This window comes from Triplophysa rosa, linkage group LG21, assembly GCF_024868665.1.
Source record: "Triplophysa rosa linkage group LG21, Trosa_1v2, whole genome shotgun sequence".
Classification (NCBI taxonomy): Eukaryota; Metazoa; Chordata; class Actinopteri; order Cypriniformes; family Nemacheilidae; genus Triplophysa; species Triplophysa rosa.
This window is the reverse complement of record NC_079910.1, coordinates 20,679,265-20,700,925: the sequence shown is the minus strand read 5'-3', so window position 1 is coordinate 20,700,925 and position 21,661 is coordinate 20,679,265. Positions and strand designations below refer to the sequence as shown.

The 21,661-nt window shown below is 41.1% G+C and overlaps 2 protein-coding genes across 4 annotated transcripts; both read right to left on the bottom strand.

The window, feature by feature from the left end:
- Positions 1-977: 977 nt before the first annotated feature.
- dhx35 (DEAH-box helicase 35) lies at positions 978-17,794 on the bottom strand. 3 transcript variants are annotated; one of them, XM_057319190.1, is made up of 22 exons: positions 17,718-17,794; positions 17,304-17,431; positions 15,648-15,740; positions 15,468-15,545; positions 15,277-15,381; positions 12,487-12,548; positions 11,990-12,059; positions 11,848-11,907; positions 11,514-11,626; positions 11,039-11,135; positions 10,743-10,901; positions 10,382-10,592; positions 9,609-9,733; positions 8,943-8,997; positions 8,669-8,877; positions 8,516-8,593; positions 7,719-7,848; positions 4,625-4,706; positions 4,437-4,508; positions 4,251-4,362; positions 2,155-2,232; positions 978-2,007 (listed from the first exon to the last, which is right to left on the bottom strand). In XM_057319190.1, the coding sequence occupies exons 1-21, from the start codon at positions 17,755-17,757 to the stop codon at positions 2,194-2,196; spliced, it is 2,118 nt and encodes a 705-aa protein (XP_057175173.1). In that variant the 5' UTR covers positions 17,758-17,794; the 3' UTR covers positions 978-2,007; positions 2,155-2,193. The 3 variants fall into 3 exon arrangements, with proteins under 3 accessions (XP_057175173.1, XP_057175172.1, XP_057175174.1); XM_057319189.1 differs by having other exon boundaries at positions 981-2,232; XM_057319191.1 differs by having other exon boundaries at positions 983-2,232; positions 8,687-8,877.
- Positions 17,795-18,250: 456 nt separating this feature from the next.
- rab5if (RAB5 interacting factor) lies at positions 18,251-21,116 on the bottom strand. The gene is made up of 4 exons (XM_057319453.1): positions 20,888-21,116; positions 20,503-20,606; positions 20,276-20,405; positions 18,251-19,575 (listed from the first exon to the last, which is right to left on the bottom strand). Exons 1-4 carry the CDS (start codon positions 20,993-20,995, stop codon positions 19,534-19,536), a joined length of 384 nt encoding a protein of 127 aa, XP_057175436.1. The 5' UTR covers positions 20,996-21,116; the 3' UTR covers positions 18,251-19,533.
- Between the last annotated feature and the right edge of the window lie 545 nt (positions 21,117-21,661).

Genomic DNA, 21,661 nt, shown 5'->3' with positions numbered 1-21,661 from the left:
AGGAAACGCGTTCTGTAGAATAGTTTGTCTGTTTAAGGCTACTGTAGAAAGAGCATGATGAACTGCATGTAGGGGGACCCCTTGGTGTGTGTAGATAGAAATGGCTCATTACGTAAGGTCTTATCCATCTCTGAACACATCATGTCAATTGCATTTCTGTTAATAGATCCTCCAAAAAATGACATACAGCACCTTTAAATATTTGTCCAACACTTATTCCATTAGCCAATATCAGGCTTACATGGTTTTGGATTTTTTTATCTTGACCTTATACTTTTACAGGGTAACACATTGGACAGTAACATGGAAACATGGAAGCCTACAACTGATCATTTGTTAAAACGCATGTGACAGGTTTGCTATTTTTAACCAAAACTTGGGAAATGGTGTTTCATCCATGTGCTTCAAGAGTAAATGACATCACACAATGCAAAATATAGACTGGGTCAAACCATCATGCTTTGTGAGGGCTTTTCCTATTGGCTAACTGGTTTTTCAGACACACACATAATAATGTATATCACAGTAAACACTTTGTACTTTTGAAGAACACAACCATGTGTCTTGATTAACCAATCGAACTGAAAGATATGAAATGACTGGTATTGAGTCGTCTCATGTTGTAAGGTTGCTCAAATGATGAATTTCTGGAATTATTTTAATCAAATCTGAGTTTGTCTGAATATTCTAATATAATGCACATGAAGAGGAGCAGTGACATCTGCTGGTGAGTTTCTGATGCCACTGAAGTGTCAGTGAGTTTGAACAGTTTCGAATATAAGGCATTATTTGATGGCATTTTTACACAATTTCCCACGATGTGTTTTACATGAGATGTTGACAAAAACAATGGTTTGGTACTTCACTTTTAGTATTTCATTGTTTTATGGTTTAAATGAACTTTCAATAATAAATCTACACTAGTAAACAATGAAAGGAGAGAGAAGTATTCTTTTGTAAGGCAGCGCAAAGTTTTGATTCATTTTCAATTTCAAACGAGAAACTCCATTTCAGATTTGACGTTATATTAAAAAGTAACGCATATGAAAAACTGCAAATCATGTTTGTATGAACATAAGGCTTTATTTGACTATATGCTTGTCCAGAGCTTTAGAGAGAGAAACATCAGGACCGAGACAGAGCTGTGGTACGATTACATTTTGCACATGTTCTACATCTAAAGAAGTTATTTCCCTGTAAAACGTATTGTAGAACGCATGCAGGAGTTGTATAAACTGGTTTCATATGCATCTAATTTGACCGGGGCAAAGCTAAATCTACAGGATTGAATCCATACTGCCATCCATGTATACTGACGTCAAGAGATTTGGCAAAGGTCATAAAAAAGCAGATTGGTCTTTTATTGTAAATAGATGTGAAGCACTTTTCTTTGGAAGTGAATCATATACTGTTGGCAGAGGAGAAACAACCCAACACGAGACAGTAAAGTTTGCCACGTTCAAGTGTAATGAACATTACATTCATGTGACACAGACTGGGCACTCCCATCGAAAGCCACGTCCACAAGCGCAGCCAGAGGTTTTGGATTTCCGTTCATTTTTACGTTTCCTTGTGTTTTTGTTTTATAAAATAAACCCCTCCCTGAGGCAAAGGTCATTCACTGTGCTATTTACTCTCACCATACGTGAAGAACTAGTCATGGCTCATCTTTCCTTAGGAAATGACTGAATGAAACGAATAACTACACCTACTTGACACAGTGCAGAACAAGGCTCATTTTGAAGGAGGGATATAAAAATGGCACTTCATCGTCACATGCTGACAGTGTAACTACACGCTTTACGGCACATTCCATGTACAGCAGGTAATGCTCCATGACTTCATCGTATTCGGCACATCATGGTAAAAAGGCCACTACGTTTGAACTACACAGTATTTCTCCGATGAAGGTTTGAAATCATTGTTGTAATATTGGATATTAATATGATTGGTAAGGGTTCGTGCATTCTGTCCATGAATCCTTCAACAGATGGTTTTCACGCTCGCCTAGAGAACAATGAAACAGTCAAGTTATTCCCATGGCTCTCTACCTTTACTAAACAGCAGTTAAATACGGTAATAATGGCCGGGAGAGCATAAATGTATGATACATTTATACATAGAAAAGTAACACAGTGTTCCAAATGTATTCACTGTTTCTCATTCTGCAAGTGTTCATCCGGCCGGCTCCGATCACAAGACTTTGGCCCGTTTGCTGTTCAGAGATCCGTGCTACGAGACAAACGAGGGGAAAACAGGCGTCAAATGGGACATCTGAGGACATTCACAACTGATCTCTGTAGGTCTATTCACTTACATGAAATACAGATATTAACAACTTCTCTTTAGCTCTGTTTGTAAATGTGAAAGACGTGTAAACATGAATGTATGTTCGCACAGTCGTGGCCAGTGAATGAACTGATCCCATGTATCACAGGAAGCAGGTGTGTATCTGAAATGTCATATATCAAGTGGAAGCTGTGTGTAACATAAAAAAGTGCCTAACAAATAAAACAAATGATTGAACTTGTTTGAACTCTGTGTCTTGCCTTAAAACTGAAAGTAAAGTAGAGTCTGGGAGGGTCTGCGTTTGTTCATATCAATTTTGAATATCTAATAAAGTCCTCATGAGGTCAAAAGTGGGATTAATGTACAGCCAGACATGATTGTTATCACTTCGCATCACGCTGTCGGGGTTTACTCTGCAATAACAACCATCAGCCTGCACATTCAAGTTTTTGCCTTCCCGTCCAGAAGGTTTTTTTGGATATCCAGGCAAGTTTTCTTTACAGAAATAGACTGTTAGTTTGTGGTTTCTCAGAAAGTTAGATTTGGGTTCTGGGCACAAAAAACATCATCTATATGTAATATAATCTAATGACACATGCAAATGTCTAAAATGTACATATAAAACCACTATATCAACTTTGACAACTCAGGGCTTCATTCTTAAAAGCAGTGGTGTTCTTTTCTTTGAAAAGTAGGGGTTCTGGATGTCCGAGGTTTCTGCCTGACAGCATCAATATGTAAATAAACTCTGTTATGATTGGCTGATCTCTTCATGTTAATGAGCTGATACACAACCACGATGATATCTCAAATGAACCAGACTTCAGATTTAATAAGCACGTTCTGAAGCTCTGACTTTAGTTTTAAAGCATGCAAACATTAGTTTTTAAAGGGGTCATATGGCGCGAACATGTGTTTTTCTGTGTCTTTATAAGTTGCCAATGCATGTATTAGACACGTAAAATTACCGCCCAAATGTACAGTATATGCAAGTAAGGTTCATATTCATATATCTTCCAACAGCCCAAAAGGGCTCGTGTGACTCCCCTTTTCATCTCTCTCCACTGGCTACCGGTTGAAGCCCGTATCAGATTCAAGTTACTAATGCTTGCCTACAGGTCTATCACCGGATCTGCACCGGCATACTTCCACACCCTCCTACAACCCATCAAGATCCCTGCGTTCAGCAAACCAGTGGCGTCTTGTACTGCCTTCTCAAAAGGGCAGTTAATCGCTCTCCCGCTCGTTCTCCTTCACAACTCCTTCCTGGTGGAACATTCTTCCTAACTCGGTCCGGTCAACCACATCTCTCACAACATTCAAAAAACTACTTAAAACCCATCTCTTCTGTGAATACTTGACAGAAACTAACCCTCTCTCTTTCTCTCAACAGGTAGTGGTCTAGCTTTTGTTGAAACCAGTAACTTTGTATTAGCACCTATTGCATTATTGCTCCTGTATGACATATTGCTTATTGCTCCCTGAACTCTCTGTAAGCTGCTTTGGATAAAAGCGTCTGCTACATGACTAAATGTATATGTAAAGTAAGGTGGGCGTACCTGTCAGTACAATTGAAGAGGAACCTGATGTTCCAAATATGGTAAGAGGCGTTACATTTCCCTCACACGCTTGCAGTATTCGACCAATCACTACGCACTGGTTAACTGGCCAATCATAGCACACCTCGCTTTTCAGAGCCATGAGCTTTGTCAAAAATCAGCAGTTTCAGAGAGGCGGGGCAAAGAGGAGATACAAACATGCACAGTATGTGGAAAATACATAATTTATGAACCTTAAATCCTGTATACACATTGCATTACATCTAAAACAAACAATAATATTCCTTTTAGTCGTGTCATATGACCCCTTTAATACTTTTATAATCTGTCATCGCAGAACAAACCACATCCACTCCAGAACAATTTCTGAGAACAGGTGCAGGACAGTTTGGCGTGTCTTACCTTGGCCTGTTTGTAAAAGTGAGGAGCCAGCTCCACCAGCCAGGAGGACTCCACCGCCGTCACATCTCGCATATAGTACTTGCTGGTCTGAACCAACTCATTGAAGACGACCCTGAGACACGTCATGTTCTGTTAATACTAGATGATTTCTTTGACTGAATAAAAGCACTTAGATGAAGCATGTACCATTTAGGGGGCTTTTCTCCAAACAGCACAGAGTCGGGATGGATGTGCAGTTCTCGGTCATCTCGTAGAGTCCTGCGCATGACAAACAAACGCTGTCAAATACACACGTATGTGCGTCAACATTAACAGTAGAATACTGATACATGCTGAGTGAGAAATCAGAAGGTTTCCAGCTCTGGATAACTGACCTGTAGGAGCCGGAGTGATGCATGCGCGCTGCGTTCGCAAAAAATCCAGAAACGACACATCTGAGAATCACATCGGGGTCACCTAGAGAGCAGAGAGACAAATGAGACTAAAACTGATCCGTAACAACAGACAGGGAGTCAAACTGATGAAACAATGGTCCGCATGAGAGTAATGCTGCGTTCCCACCAAACGCGAATGAAGCATTAAGCGCGAGTGATTTACATGTTAAGTCAATGCAAAGATGCGATAGGACATCCTGCCGCGCGAATTGAACATTTCGGGCGTTTGACCAATCAGGAGCTTGCTCTAGTAGTGACGTGATTGTGACGTAGCGAGCAGAGGCAGAAATCCGAACCAACAATGATAGACAAAATCATCATCGCTGTATGCGGATACCCGGAGCTGTACGATACATCTCAACTCAACTTTATTTATATAGCGCTTTTACAATTTTCATTGTTACAAAGCAGCTGTACATGAGACATATTGACTATAAGCAAAATAATTAAAGTTGTACCTGCAGAAACAAGAAAAGGTTGAAAACACAGAAGACAGACATACCCACATACAAAACACTCCACACACACAATATGCACACGTACTAACACACATAGACATAGAGACACACACACACACACGCATGCGCACGCACACACACACAACACACACACACACACACACACACACACACGCACAGACACACACGTACGTACACAGACAAGTATGCACACACACACACGCTCAGTGAGAGCACACATTTAGGATAAAGGAGAGAGAAGCACAGGTCAAATATAACAGACTATAAATTCCTATATGCAATATTAATTAAGTAAAACTTTAAAATTCTAAAGCAGCCCCCCCGGTCAGGCAGATAGTGCAAAAACAGTATGCAAACGGTGGCGAGGAACCCAAAACTCTAATCGAGAAAAAAAACCTCAGGAGAACCCAGGCCCAACCAGGGGATTCCAGTTCCCCTCTGGCAAAAGCTGCTGCCTCTGCACAAGCTCCAGAGAACTTGCACAACAAGGCTAAATAAAATAAATAAACTTAATAATAAAATAAATTATAGTTTAAGATTATCATTAATAATCTAATAGCATTTGAAGTTTTGTGGTGAAGACATGTCAAGAGACCGCGTCCTTCTTTATCCAGCTCTATCATCTCAGCTCTTGTCAGGTCCCCACTTCCCATTCTCCGCTCTACCATCAGGTCAGGCCATGAACTGCATCCTGCTCGCTGTGGTAACCTTGGAACAATGAGACAAGACTGGCTGAGAGTAGAGTACTGTTCTGTACTCTTTGATGCAACAAGTACATCAGTTGTGTTTTTGGTTCCGGTTGATCTAACTAATGCAGCCTAAACCCTCAGAAGATTTATATTATGGAAGAGTAGTGTATGCAAGATTAAAAAGATGCGTCTTTAGTCTAGATTTAAACTGACAGAGTGTGTCTGCCTCCCGGACAGTGCAGGGAAGACTATTCCAAAGTTTAGGCGCTAGATAGGAAAAGGATCTACCACCTGCACTTGATTTTGAAATTCTAGGTATTACCAACTGACAGGACGCCTGAGAGCGTAATGCACGTGAAGGACTGTAATACAAAAGGAGTTCATTCAAGTACTGAGGAGCTAAACCATGTAAGGCTTTATAGGTAATAAGCAAGATTTTAAAGTTAACGCGATGCTTTATAGGTAACCAGTGCAAGGTTGACAGAACCGGGCTAATATGTTCATACTTTTTTGTACGTGTAAGAACTCGAGCTGCCGCGTTTTGGACCAATTGGAGTTTTTGTAATAAGCCTGCAGGGCAACCACCTAACAGTGCATTACAGTAGTCTAGTCTTGATGTCATGAATGCATGAATTAACTTCTCTGCATCTGAGATTGACAGCATATGACGTAGTTTAGATATATTCTTAAGATGGAAAAACGCAATTTTACAGGTGTTGGCGACGTGGCTCTCAAATGACAGATTACTATCGAATAGAACGCCAAGATTCTTTGCTGACGACGAGGGTTTTATGGAACATCCGTCAATAGTTAAACAGTATTCTTGGTTGTTACTTATAGCAGTTTTCGGTCCAATAAGTAACACTTCCGTTTTGTCCGAGTTCAGTAATAAAAAGTTGTTACTCATCCAGTTTTTTATATCGACTATGCATTCCATTATTCGATGGAACTGCTGTGTTTCATGAGGCTTCGAGGAAATATAAAGTTGAGTATCATCAGCATAACAGTGAAAGCTAACTCCGTGTCGCTTTATTATATCTCCTAGAGGTAGCATGTATAATGCGAAGAGCAGAGGCCCTAAGACTGAGCCCTGTGGTACACCGTACTGGACTTGCGATTTGCGTGACACCTCATTGTTTATTGCTACAAATTGAAAACGGTCGGATAAATAAGATTTAAACCATTTCAAAGCTATTCCCTTAATGCCGACATAATTTTCGAGTCTATGTAGGAGTGTGCTGTGGTCAATGGTATCGAATGCAGCACTAAGGTCTAGCAGCACCAATAACGAGATACAACCTCGGTCAGACGCCAATAGCAGATCATTTGTAACTCTGATCAAAGCAGTCTCTGTACTGTGACATGCTCTAAATCCAGACTGGAATTCTTCATTGATGTCATTCCTTTGGAGGAAGGAGCATAATTGAGTTGAAACTACTTTTTCCAGAACTTTAGATATGAAAGGTAGATTCGATATAGGCCTGTAGTTCCTTAGTTCTCTACATACATCTTCTTACTTTTATCTAAACAGGAATAAAAGGGATCTTGCTTGGAAGAAAGTGAGTGAGGAGGTCGGACAATCTGGTAAATTGTAAAAAAACGATCTTTACTCAATTTGAGCTATATATACTGTATATATATACACAAGACTGGAGCCGCCTGGCAGAAGCCCCCACCCATGACGCGAATTTGCGTCTGTTGTGAAGTGAATTTCACGTGCGAATGAAGCGAGTAAACTCGAAATGTTCAAGCGTCCAACTATGCGGGAATAGCACGATTTATTCACGCAAGTCGCGTTTGGTGGGAACGCTCTATAAGATGCGCCCATACTGATATGTCACACAGGCCAGAGAAATCACAACTGACCTTCACTGGATGTTCGAGGCACCTTAAACTTGTTGAGCAGGTGTCGCAGCTGTTCACGTATGGTCATGGCACGCAGGAGACCCTTGTAGTTGAGGAAGTGATCCTGACACCACTGAGAACTCTTCTGATGCTACAGGACACACCGATTACAAATTCATGAACATGCTTTAAACGGTCAGATCGGTTTAAACCAGTCCAGTCTGTTTTGGTGGCTCCCAGGCAAGAGTCCTATTGTAATTAAAACTGTGTGAGTGCTTAGAACGATGCAAACTAAACACGCCCTGATATATCGCCCAATAATATATAGTATATCTTTTTTTATTCTGTCAGAAACCTCATCAGTTTGATATTATAAGTCATTATGGTCCGGTTTCACAGACACAGCTTAGTTTAAGCCAGGACTATGCCTTAGTTAAATTAAGATACTGTATTTAAGTGGCTTTTATAAAAACGCCTTAGAAAACTACTGGCACGCATCTCGACACAAAACAATGGCAATGATCTATTTGTAGATATTTCTGGGCAAGTTATATTCAGCTACTGGACGCGTCAAAGCAACCGGTTCAAAATTGTTTAAAAGCCTTTGCTTTTAAACAAGGATATAAAGGATGATCGAAACAACGGATGCTGCGATTATTGCATTAAATCTTTTTTTATCTGAAAAAATGAATTGTGTTAATGTGTTGTTTTTGACAGCAGTAGTATGCCTTACATAGGCTTCTTTTGCATTGATTACAAGAAAAAAGAAACTGCCCAAAGAAACCCCAAATAGATGAAATATTAAATGAAGGCATTACCTTTAAGAAGGCTTCATAAATATTCAGCATGGTGAGATGATCTCCCTCAGCCACGGCAAACTTTCTGTGCTCACGCGCCTATAACATCACACAGAACAGGTGCATGTGAAGTAAAGCACATAATAAAGGCTTGTTGGTAGAAATGACTGAAACCTGAATGAAAACGCCTACGGCCGCTTTCTTCTGATTGTGCGGCACCACAAAAATGTTTTGAATTTGCATCATGGCCGCAATGGTGACGATCTCTTTGGAGCAGCCGAAGTTCCCCGATTCCAGCAGCATCTTGGCGAACATGGGGCTGAGGGGAAACTCGGCCATGCGGACGCCCATCGGGTCCGTGAGACGCCCATACTGATCGAGACCTGAGAGAACGAGAGCTTACCACATGACAACATCACAAGAAACAGTGTGCGCGGTGTCCACCTACCTCCAAGAGCATAGAGCAGCTCCAGAGCCTGAACCATAGACTGGGCCGGCGGAGGCTGAAAAACATCACAAAGACTAAAGAAACACCTCACTCTTGAAGAGCAATGACGCAGAAATGTGTTCAGACACAGACACAGAGAAAAAATGAAGAGACCACTCCGAAAATATTTTCAGTTCATCTGAATTTACTGTCTATAGGTGCTTGTTTAAGTAAAATCATCATTTTTGTTTCTTTCTGTGAACTAGAGTGACAACAGTTCTCTCAAATTCCAAATGTTTTATTTGCATTTGCAAACACTACATCATACATCGACAACAAAAAGGGGAAATGCTTCAAGGCTATCGGTTTCAAGCTACATCCACAAATATGAAAAAAACAAAGTAAACTTTTGCTCTTACTCAAGGCTTGATCACAGAGGCACTCAACAATGCTCAGCGGCAGTGCTGTCAGTTCACTGAAATTTAAAGTTTTATTTGTAAACTTATCGCTTGGTGACAAATGACCTCAGCCCAATGAGAGCAGAAGTGGTTTAACTGGCTGAGATTTTAGTGGAAGTACGTCATAGAGTCTATTGACACAACATGCAGAAATGATGATTAAAGGTCAAACTGAAGCGGTCTCTTAGTTTTTTCCCGTGGGTGTATGTTGTCAGTAGTTGGCGCTCACAGACAGAAAGCTGAACCGGAGAACGTTGTCGATGCCCAGCGCTTTCAGCTGCAGAATGACAGGAGCCAGATTGGAGCGCTGCATCTCTGGCACTGTAGACGCGGGTAACTTCTGGAAATCCTCCTCTGTAACACAGACAGTCAGAGCCACACGATGAGGCACAGAGAACTCAAATACACAGAGACTACAGAACGCTGTCATTTAGTTCTTTCATTTTCCACAATGTTACACAAGAACCACTGTGCTGGATATTTCAATGTCACTATATTATGTTTTAAGATTTTGTGTTGTGTTGTGTTGTGTTGCGTTGTGTGTCATGTATTGTGTGTCTTGTGTTGTTGTGTGTCGTGTATTGTGTGTCATGAGTTGTGTGTCATGTATTGTTGTGTGTTGTATGTTTCTTGTGTTGCGTTGTGTGTTGTGTATTGTTTGTCTTGTGTTGTTGTGTTGCGTTGTGTGTCTTGTGTTGCGTTGTGAGTTGTGTGTCGTGTATTGTGTGTCTTGTGTTGTTGTGTTGTGTGTCGTGTATTGTGTTGCGTTGTGTGTCTTGTGTTGCGTTGTGTGTCGTGTATTGTGTGTCTTGTGTTGCATTGTGTATTGTTTGTCTTGTGTTGTTGTGTTGCGTTGTGTTTCGTGTATTGTTTGTCTTGTGTTGTTGTGTTGCGTTGTGTGTCTTGTGTTGCGTTGCGTTGCGTTGTTGCGAGTTGTGTGTCATGTTGTTTAGTACAGCACACTATAACAGAAGTTATCTCAGAGCCTCTTCCTCAGAGTACCTGTGTAGAGACGGAAACATTTCCCTGCGCGGTTCCGTCCAGCTCTCCCAGCCCTCTGACAGGCGGAGGCTTTAGAGATGGGCGTCACGATCAGTGATTCGATGGCTGTTTGGGGATTATACGCTCTCAGCTTTACAAAAGCACAGTCAATGACAAACACTATGCCATTAATTGTGATGGACGTCTCGGCTATATTAGTGGCAACCACCACCTGAAACCAGAGGAAACGACGTAATACTCCATGAAAACAACATTCATTTGATATCAACATGCCATGAGTATGACATGCATATTCCCTTCTGTAGACTTCTCTCCTCAACTATCAACACACATGTTCATGTGGTATAACTGCGTGTTTTACCTTTCTGACAGTAGGGGCCATCCTCTCAAACACTCGCATCTGTTCTTTATAAGGCAGACCGGCGTACATAGGGAGCACACCGAGATGTTTCTTCATGCCGTAGCGGGACAGAGTTCGGGCCTGTTCCTGGAGCATGGACACCACCTTCTCCACCTCCTCCTGCACACACAGAGCGTTTCAAAGGCTCAGGGCTTCCATACACCGAAAACACACACAATATGTACAGCTTAGGGGATCGAGGTTAACAAAACGCAGTCTAACAGTCATATGGGGATGTTGAGTGTGAAAGCACACACCTGTCCTGTGAGAAAGGCCAACACATCACCATCATCCTCGGTCTCGTGAATCTTCAGCACAGTTTCCACAGTGGCCTTCACATAGTCCGGCACGGGACTGCAGAGAAAACCTTTGAAAATTAGCTGCCTTCATCGCTATATACACAAAGAGAAAGAGTTGTACACCGTCTGGCCAAAAAAAAACAATTAGTTGCCAATTGATTAGTGCAGTGTGCTTCAGCTTCACATTAGCCCTGTTTCACAAGATGCATCAAGCTAAGTTTTGATCTGAATCCCATTTGAGACGAGCTGGAGAAGACATCGATTCCACAAATAAATGAATGTGAAAGTGAACCATGCGAGCACGCACAAGACGGTTGAAACAACGGCACCGCAACGGAAGCTATGGTTAGTGTGCCGCTTTTTTATGGCCACGCAGTGCTTTTCTGTATGACTCCTGGCAGGGGTCGATCTCCTCTGAATAGAAAACACTCACCTGACGGTGTAGAAAATATCCACGGGGAAAGTTCGGCCCTCGACCGTCAAAATGCCACAGGTGTCTTTGCTTGGGTCTCCGGACTCATTTAGGTTGAAGAAATCTTGAAATTTCTGTCAGATACATAACTGTGTTAGATCATCACACCCCGCAAAACTGTCACGAAAAGGACCAAATCATCAGATGGCTTAAATGATCCGCACTGTAAACACATCAGTCACTTCGTTGGATGAGCTGCTTTTGATACGTAGATTTTCATTCCTCAGATTTATTTGAATCGTCATCATTACTGTTCCAGAAGAAATGGAGAACTTCCTTCAGAGCTCACACCTACCTTGGCATCCAGGGTGGCCGAAGCTACGATCAGACGCAGGTCTCTCCGCTTCTTCTGAATCTGTATGAGGAAAAAACCCTTCAATCACAAGAACACGCTCACATGTGACAGAAAAGGCGCACATGACTGAAAATAAACCCACCTTCTTCAGAAGCCCGATGGCGATGTCGGTGTAAAGCGTTCTCTCGTGAGCCTCGTCCAACATTAACACACTGCAGAGACACGTGACATGACAAACCCATTCTTCACTGAATATAGTGCTTTTCACAATGCATAGCAACGTTACAAGACTAGTTCACTGCAAATTCAGTTCAGCACCAATATGCTATTGGATGGTAATAGATAAACATGTTTTTTAGAACGGGCGTCACAACACATCTATCTGCAGGTTCTGTTATTGTTTAGGCCGCTACTCACAAATTGATGTAAAACATTTGTTTTGATATTTTAATGGCTCACAGACACTCGTCCATTCTCTCGGATATCTGTATTCACTGTTGTTTAACATGATATGAAGAAAACTCAAATCAGCTCTAAAATCATTCAAGGTGAATAAAACAAACATTTAATGACACATTAATGTCGCTAGATGACGAAATACATTTGAAACAATAAAGGAGTTTAAAGGAGCAGCATTACCTGTATTTCTTTAACAGAGGGTCAGACATCATCTCCCGAACCAACATCCCGTCTGTCAGAAACTGAACAACACAAACAAGCGGGAATGAAAAGAATCACAAACAGAGTCAGTGACCAGCCCTTCTCAAAGTCTGGACTCGGAGGGAATTCGGTCCGGACCCACCTCCACTTTGTATTGTCACTGTGCATGTCTGGGCGTATGAACATGAATGTATGCGCGTCATTTGTTGCCCAGACGGACGTTCCATGAAATAAAATAAATCAAATGATAACAGTGGATTGCAGTTATAATTCTGCATTTTTGCAAATAAGTTAAAGTGACTGCAGGTTACCTTGTGTAACCGGATACACTTGCACCGTTCTGCACGGGCCTCGAACCGGCGACGGTCCGGATGGGAGACGGGCGCTCTAACGAGGAGGCTAAAGACCGCAGTCTCTAGCATCTGTCGCTAGAGCGTCTCTGTTGGTCGGGGAGTGAGGTTTACACACTGCACAGCTCTTCACTAGCTGGCCTCCGTTACACTCACCCCCCTAAACCTCACTCCCATCCGGGTCACGGCACCAATGTAACCGGTCCTACTCGCCCCGCTCTGCGCGGGCCTCGAACCGGCGACGGTCCGGATGGGAGACGGGCGCTCTAACGAGGAGGCTAAAGACCGCAGTCTCTAGCGTCTGTCGCTAGAGCGTCTCTGTTGGTCGGGGAGTGAGGTTTACACACTGCACAGCTCTTCACTAGCTGGCCTCCGTTACACTTGTAATACTATTTACTGTATGTAACAGTTCGGACAGTAAACGCAAGTACGACTTGATGACACCATAAATATGATAATTAGCATATGGAGAGTTCATTTGCAAAAGCAAAGAACTTAAGATGTTCAAAAAACGTGTTTTTGTCATGCATTCCAATTAATATCAACGAAACTGCACTTGGGTTCTTTCGTATTAATAGAAAATACAGCAAACTAACACAATAAAACACAATAAAAACATGATAACACTATACAAAAAGACCTTCATATACAGAGTTTATTTGTTATTTAAAGTTTTTCATGTTTATTAAATCCAAGTTTTGTAATAACAATGGTACAGGACCTTTGACGTTGATGAGACCTTTGAATGTAGACTTTGAGAACCCCTGGTCTAGACGCTCAATCAAAATGATTCGCAGGTTTGTAGTCAAGCTTCAACAAGACATTGGGTCTCATTTACTAAGCATGCGTACACACAAATTTGTGCGTGAAACCTGCGTACGAACGTTTTCCCAAACAGATCATGATTCACTAAAACTTTTGTACAAAAATTGATTCTAAATATTTCAAAAGAACAGCTGAAAGCACACGCACGCAAAAATCCCCAGTCTCTCTCTCTCTCTCTCTCTCTCTCTCGGAGACAAAATGAGAAAAATGATGTTTCATCTTAGGATAATAGATGCTTAGATGTATATTTCAATTTAAAATGATTTCATCATATCCAGTGAAAGAGCAAGAAAAGCTGCATTAGACTAAAGCTCGAGCTGCGCTTTTACAGCCGGCTAACGAGAACTCTGTAAACTCTGTAAAATTCATGTGCGTACGCACGTGTTGTGAATTAGGCGGAGAAGTTCAAATGTACAGGTGCTGGTCATATAATTAGAATAGCATCAAAAAGTTGATTTATTTCACTAATTCCATTCAAAAAGTGAAACTTGTATATTATATTCATTCATTACACACAGACTGATATATTTCAAATGTTTATTTCTTTTAATTTGATGATTATAACTGACAACTAATGAAAATCCCAAATTCAGTATCTCAGAAAATTTGAATATTACTTAAGACCAATACAAAGAAAGGATTTTTAGAAATCTTGGCCAACTGAAAAGTATGAACATGAAAAGTATGAGCATGTACAGCACTCAATACTTAGTTGGGGCTCCTTTTGCCTGAATTACTGCAGCAATGCGGCGTGGCATGGAGTCGATCAGTCTGTGGCACTGCTCAGGTGTTATGAGAGGCCAGGTTGCTCTGATAGTGGCCTTCAGCTCTTCTGCATTGTTGGGTCTGGCATATCGCATCTTCCTCTTCACAATACCCCATAGATTTTCTATGGGGTTAAGGTCAGGCGAGTTTGCTGGTCAATTAAGAACAGGGATACCATGGTCCTTAAACCAGGTACTGGTAGCTTTGGCACTGTGTGCAGGTGCCAAGTCCTGTTGGAAAATGAAATCTGCATCTCCATAAAGTTGGTCAGCAACAGGAAGCATCAGAAGCATCTCGCCTGGGCTAAAGACAAAAAGGACTGGACTGCTGCTGAGTGGTCCAAAGTTATGTTCTCTGATGAAAGTAAATTTTGCATTTCCTTTGGAAATCAGGGTCCCAGAGTCTGGAGGAAGAGAGGAGAGGCACAGAATCCACGTTGCTTGAAGTCCAGTGTAAAGTTTCCACAGTCAGTGATGGTTTGGGGTGCCATGTCATCTGCTGGTGTTGGTCCACTGTGTTTTCTGAGGTCCAAGGTCAACGCAGCCGTATACCAGGAAGTTTTAGAGCACTTCATGCTTCCTGCTGCTGACCAACTTTATGGAGATGCAGGTTTCATTTTCCAACAGGACTTGGCACCTGCACACAGTGCCAAAGCTACCAGTACCAAAGCTACCTTATATGACCAGCACCTGTATAATACGAATACAATTATTAGTGAAAGAGACCCAATGACTTGTGTTATATGAAGAGAGCGGTCAGGACGTCCTTTATTATTTTTTAGGTTCCGGGATGCATCCACTGTGTGTGTGTGTGTGCCATGAGTGCCTACTTTAATCCGTGTAGCCTGGGGGTCGGAGCAGTCATCAAACCTGATGCTGTAGCCCACTTCATGGCCTAGAAACGCCCCTCTCTCTTCTGCTACACGAGCGGCCACCTGTACGCACACACACGTTCACACACGGCCAGCGTCACATCTCGGAGAGATCTCACGGTGGAGAAATGACAAGAGCGGATACATACAGATGTAGCTGCCACACGTCGAGGCTGAGTGACACCGATCACTTTCCCTTCTGCCGCCCATCCGGCCTCCAACAAATACTAGCAGAACAAAACACCTCGAGTTACACGACTGAAGGATTCTGGGAAAATGGGAAGCATTTCTGCCTCTTGTCTCTGATTGGCTGAGGACATTGGACCAACCTGTGGAATCTGTGTGCTTTTCCCACATCCGGTTTCTCCGACAATCACCACAGTCTGGAAACTTTCCACCAGATAGAGGATATTGTTTCTGTGCTGCGTTCAAAACAAACAACAACACTTATGATCAACAGACACGGAAATTCTGCTTCAGTTAGTCCAGGTTTCACAGACACTGGGCCTTGGTGAAATTAAGACATTTACTGTAAGAAACGTGTGCCTGCGCTGAATCTTGAGACAAAACGTTGACAATCATAGATTTTAGAATATGTCAAAGCAGGTTGATTTCAGTTAAGACTGAAGCTTAAACATTCTCTGTGTTCTTGTGACAACATCTCATCATCACTTCAGAGTCAGACGACTTGCTTTGGTTTCTAGACTCTCAACTGTCACAGACTGTATTTTACTACATGCTCAAATTTAAAATCTAAAAATGTAAATCTACATTAAAGGGCGGTGATTATGCTTTGGTTTTATCCATTGTGATGAATGATTAAGGGGGTTTGGGCTTTGTGTTACTAATATTTATTCTCCTGTGCAACAAGAAGTCATGTTTCTAGTCACCTTGGGTGTGCTCAGAAAATGTAAATATCACTGGGAATATACTTGGGAGATATTTTACTCATTAGATTTCTAAGGGTGCTAATTGTGACCAGGGTGTATAAGAGAAAAACATTTTTCAAATGGTTTTACTTTAATGAAATGTTGGAATATTGTTGATTTTTGGAATAAAAGATCAAAAGGAGAAACAATGCAGGTTTATTTTTACAGCTTCTTTGCTCATATTGACCAAGGGTGCCAAATTGCCAATATTAGTGGAGGGCACCGTATTCTTCCGAAAACACTGACGTTCTGTTTTTATTTAGGTACATTAATGTCTTTAAATGTCATCCTTCTGTCTTTATGAAGATAAGAGTCACAGAACGTTTTGATTCAGCAAAAATAAGCATCAGCTGTGGTGGGTGCCGTGAATTGAAATGAATTCTTGCCCAGGTGATAGAGCTCTTAGCTGTAGCTTGATCACAAATCATCCATTCCACAGCTGGCTTGTGATATTTTTCGAAATGATTCGACCTCAGCAGGGGGTGAGCTAAACACCCAGACCTACCCAGACACCACCTTGATTTAAAACACTCAGTCAGAACACCTCGGCAGGCAGCCACACAGAAATGCCCAGACAATGTGGTGCCAAGGTTTACTGTCTGGTTTATATTCGAAATTAAATGCAATTTATGTTCACGATTTACCCTAGAAGATTTCTTAGATTATAAAATTGGTAGATACAATTGTACATTTATATTTAAGATATTGATGTTTGTTTTGTTGTATTAATTACTCACAGTCTAGTTAGTTTTAAATGGTTCAGTACTACCAATTTAACAATACTTACAGTAGATTTAGAAGTAAATATAAATTCAGAGAAATTATGTAAATGGTGTTATTACAGTACAGTATAATGAAGTTGCTTAAAGGTTTCACTTGTTTAAATCCTTATTCAAATATCAACCACGAGATTTGGCGTAAATCCTTATTTAGCTAACCATGGCAAACCTTTCTTTTGGCCTTGGATTTGTTTTTCTTTTCATTTTATTTCACCATCCATAAGTCGTATACACAACATTGTGTCATTGTGTGATGCTGTGAAGATGTCAGCGGTACCTTGAAGACCGGCAGTCTCTGCCTCTGTTTCTCTATTGAGAGAGCCGTGTGTGGATTATAGATGATGGGAGATCCGGTGGTCTCAGTGGACAGATCCCTCTCCTCGCGCACACCAGGAGCATCAGAGCCTGTGAAAACCATCAATCAAAACAATGCCAACAGCACCATGTGCCATTCAGTCCCGTTACGAACATTTGTAAACGTATGGTAATAGAAATCGTAAACCCAAGGTTCATACACGTTTATGCATGATGGTGAAATATGATAAAGGCTGACAGCACAACGGATCTGGATGTTGTTACTGTGCTACTGCAGCAACGCACACACACACACTAACATTATCTGCGCAGGCCGCATCAAGAAAACACAAATGATAAAACATCGCGCTTGTGTTAGATGTGCTGTGAATTTTACCGGGCTTCCAGAATTTCACGGTGGAGTGGGGCGCCGCCATGATGCTATACGTCACTGACGTCACCAGAGCGTTACATTCTACCTCGAGCGCGAGAGGGCGACATAGACCACTTATCTCATCACCTCATTTCATTGATCGTAAGTAACATTCTTCATCATTGAAACCCTAGTTTCTTTTCTTTATTCAATATGACTTATGTTGTTAGTTTTATCAGTATTGTCTTCATTACACATGTAATTATGTTGAATTGAATTGTTTGAGAGAAAAAAAAAACAGGCAACATTATGCAATGTTTGCATAAAAACGCACAGCTAATGGACAGCTTGTTTTTCAGGGAAAGAAATTGTGATCATTTTAGACAACGGGGTCAAATTGTCCCCAATGCAATAGTCAGTCGCTGTCCTTCTGAAGCCTTGTATGTCCAAATTCACTGTTTTTCAGTGAATGGGAAAAAACACTGTACTTATTATACAAATGATATATAATACTGCCTTATCAAAGTTGACAAGCACTTTTTATTTGCAAAACCCAGCGACAAACATAAAGGCTGACTGATAATAATAATGATTTATGGCAACAACAACAAAAAAATGGATATACAAGGTTTCAGTAGGACATGATGATGGCGTGAGGTTTTTGGTTTCAAGAATCTATGAGAATTGACAGCTTGAAGGTTCTGCAAGAACTCACAACAACCCAATGTAACTACAAATAAATAGTTTTGTGGTAATATTAAAAATATTTATTTTATTTTAAATATTACATGGGTAAAATGTGAGAAAATAACAAACTAAATTTGAGTATTTAATCGCACATTAAAACATTCGTGGGGCCAAGATAACCGCACTTTAAAGTGATAGTTCACCAAAAAATGAAAATGCTGTCATCATTTACTCACCCTCTTGTTATTTCAAACCTTTATGACTTTCTTACTTTCGCAGAACACAGAAGATATTAAAAAAAAAAAACAAGGTATCCATACAGCACAATTCACTTCTATCGTATGGAAACAAACCTAATTCAAGTGAATGGTGTCCAGTTAACAAGCAATATCTTGTTTTGTGTTCTGCGGAAGTCAAGCAGGTTTGAAATGACAAGAGGGTGAGTAAATGATGACAGAATTTTTATTTTTGGGTGAACTAGCACTTTAAATCATTGCTGATATTAGCACATAACAGAAGCGTTAATGCATTTATTAATGTTACAAATACAACCCTACTGTAAACGTTTAACAAGAGTTCAAAGCAGCACATCAGTAGATCATCAGCTGAAAAGTTTGGGGCAAACAGTACCCAAATTTGATTTTATTCTTCAAAACATTCCAGCCAGAAAATAGTCTCTCAACAGCCTCAGTTGTGTCTTATGAATCATAACAAGCATACAGAACATTCACATTTCCGTGAATACGCTATAAAATACTGAGAAGTATGTTACATCGACGATGACATAATAAATGCATACAGTACTTTAATACATTGTGGATTGAATAAAATGAAATTGTACAGAATTTACACACTACTATTTGATTTACTAGTCAAAACAGAGTAAGACAATTTGTGTTGGAAGCTAATCGTGAAACATAAAATGAAGTTAACAGAAATAACAGCTTTAACCCATTAGCCGTGGCAGTGCAGTGGACAAGATTAGCTTAAAATTCAATGAGCCCTGGGTCGAGGAAGGTTATTCACATGTAGCCACTATGCACCAGCTCTTCCAGGCTCGTCCATGCTGCTGGTAACATAGCAGTGCCTTAACGCTCCAGCCCTTCCGTATAACATTACATCAAATGTCTCTCGCCAGGTCTACGGCACATCCTCACTCGTAGTGTAGAGCTGTGTAGAATATTATCCAAACCACCTGACAACAAAACACAAATCAGCACTGGGTTTACATTACTGGAAATGTGTTAAACGGACTACCACAGGTAAGCCCAGTAACATTGTGCGTCAGCCAACCGACCGCTGATACGGTTTCTCCTGATGCCTTTCACACGTTTCTAGACACCTATCTGCACAAGGCAAATGCCCAGGCATGGAACATGACTGGTCCGAATAAAAGCCCTGAACCTGGCTGAACACCTTTGAGCCAAATGCCCATCAATGACTTTTTGTACACAGGGCTAGGGTCATTTCACAAGAGGAAAAAACACCCTTGCAACAAAGACACAAACAAAATTCCTTCATATAGTATTATATGCTGTAACAGACACACGTGTATTAGAAGGGGGCGTCACGATACTTTCGTCCATACAGTGCATGTTTTCTATGTATCCACTTCACTTTATTAATTTGCGGTAAGATTTGACAAAGTTTTCTGGGTTTTATTCACTGTGACAATATCGTGACAAGAATTTAAGCAACCCCAGTCCATTCTTAATACTACACTGTGTCTCTGTCGTAGCAGATTTCCGTTTTGATTTTCAGATTTCATGTTTGCACCATGTGTACACTTTCTTCTGCACTAAGCTCCTGTCAGCCAAGTCAAATTCCTTGTGTGTGTAAACATACTTGGTAATAAAACTCCTTCTGATTCGGATTGTTTGTAAATAGATATTTACCAGGAACAAAGCGAAGGATGTCATAAAGCCTTCTTTGGTGAGCTCCCATGTTCCTCCATACTCCTCCTCATCCACCTGCTGGAAACTGCTGAAGTACACATACAGAACTCCAGCGTTGATGACACAGAATCTGAAGGAAACAAAGACAGACGGACAGAAGATCAAACATCACTCAAGACGACTCAAACGAATGAGATCATGTTGAGGCGGAGGACTGGGGTACTCACATGGCTATACCCAGAAACCCTTTCAGCGGCACAACGCCCCATATAAGCCCTAGTATGATGGCGATAATTTGTCGAAACCAGTAGACGACATCTAAAAACTCATCCTGTGGAGGTGTGAAAAAATGCATTCAAATGAAGAGATCTGTCACCAAAGCAAACCATCAAAACGTTTTTATCTTATAAAAATCAACGTCTACACTGAATAAGTAAATACTTTCGAGTGGATGTGAGGAGTATGGTACCCTCGAGTGTCGTGGAATAATATGGTATAATATAGCAAAGAACCGTGATATTTCTGTGTGACGTGCCACAAAAGAGCTAACAGTAGAAAGTAGTAATGAAGTGTAATCCTTTAAAGAGCTGCGAGTGTGTGCGTGTGCCAGACCTTCTCGTCCCATACTGCTTTACAGCTGATGGCTTTACTCCACGCGGACTGCTTCACTCCTCCGTTAGACACGTGCAGCTCTTCTTTCCGCTTCTGGTTGCTCGTCATGTCTGCTGTCTGTATAAAGTCAGTCAAACACACGCTTTATTGAATCAAGTCTTGATGTGTTTTGTGAGATCTGCTGTCGATCAGATTCTCCCCACATTGACACGGCTCGGGAAAGTAACGATGCGCATGCGCACAGGAGTCATGACCTTGCCAGCGCATCCAATGAGTAAATGCGACGTCTTCACGTTCAGCCAATGAGAACGCAGAATGGCTCTCGCGTCTAATCGAGTTGTGCCATCTGCAGGTGAGTGATGGCAATGGCAACACGAGACAGTCAATGTTGGTAAATGAATAAAGTTACAAGTATTGTATACAAGTATTGTAAATACGTCTGTGTTTATGTCTTTGGGTGTTTTTTTTATGTGTAATATGTTATTATGTTATTTAATTGTCAGTCAATACAAATCCATGCTCTCTCATCTTTAAATAGACTACTATCCAAATATGTATTTTGTACAAAGTATAACAAGCAGCTCATTATATTCGCGTAATTCCTCCGAGCACGTTTAATTAAGATTGTTAATAATCAGATATTTCCAGTTTAGGAAAAGACTGACAGGGATGTCTTTTTTCTTTACACAATAAATCCACATACATCTGTGAGATCGGCACAGGCGTGGTTTTGTCCCCACCACGTTTTAAAAGCCATGTAAGTCAAGATGTGCC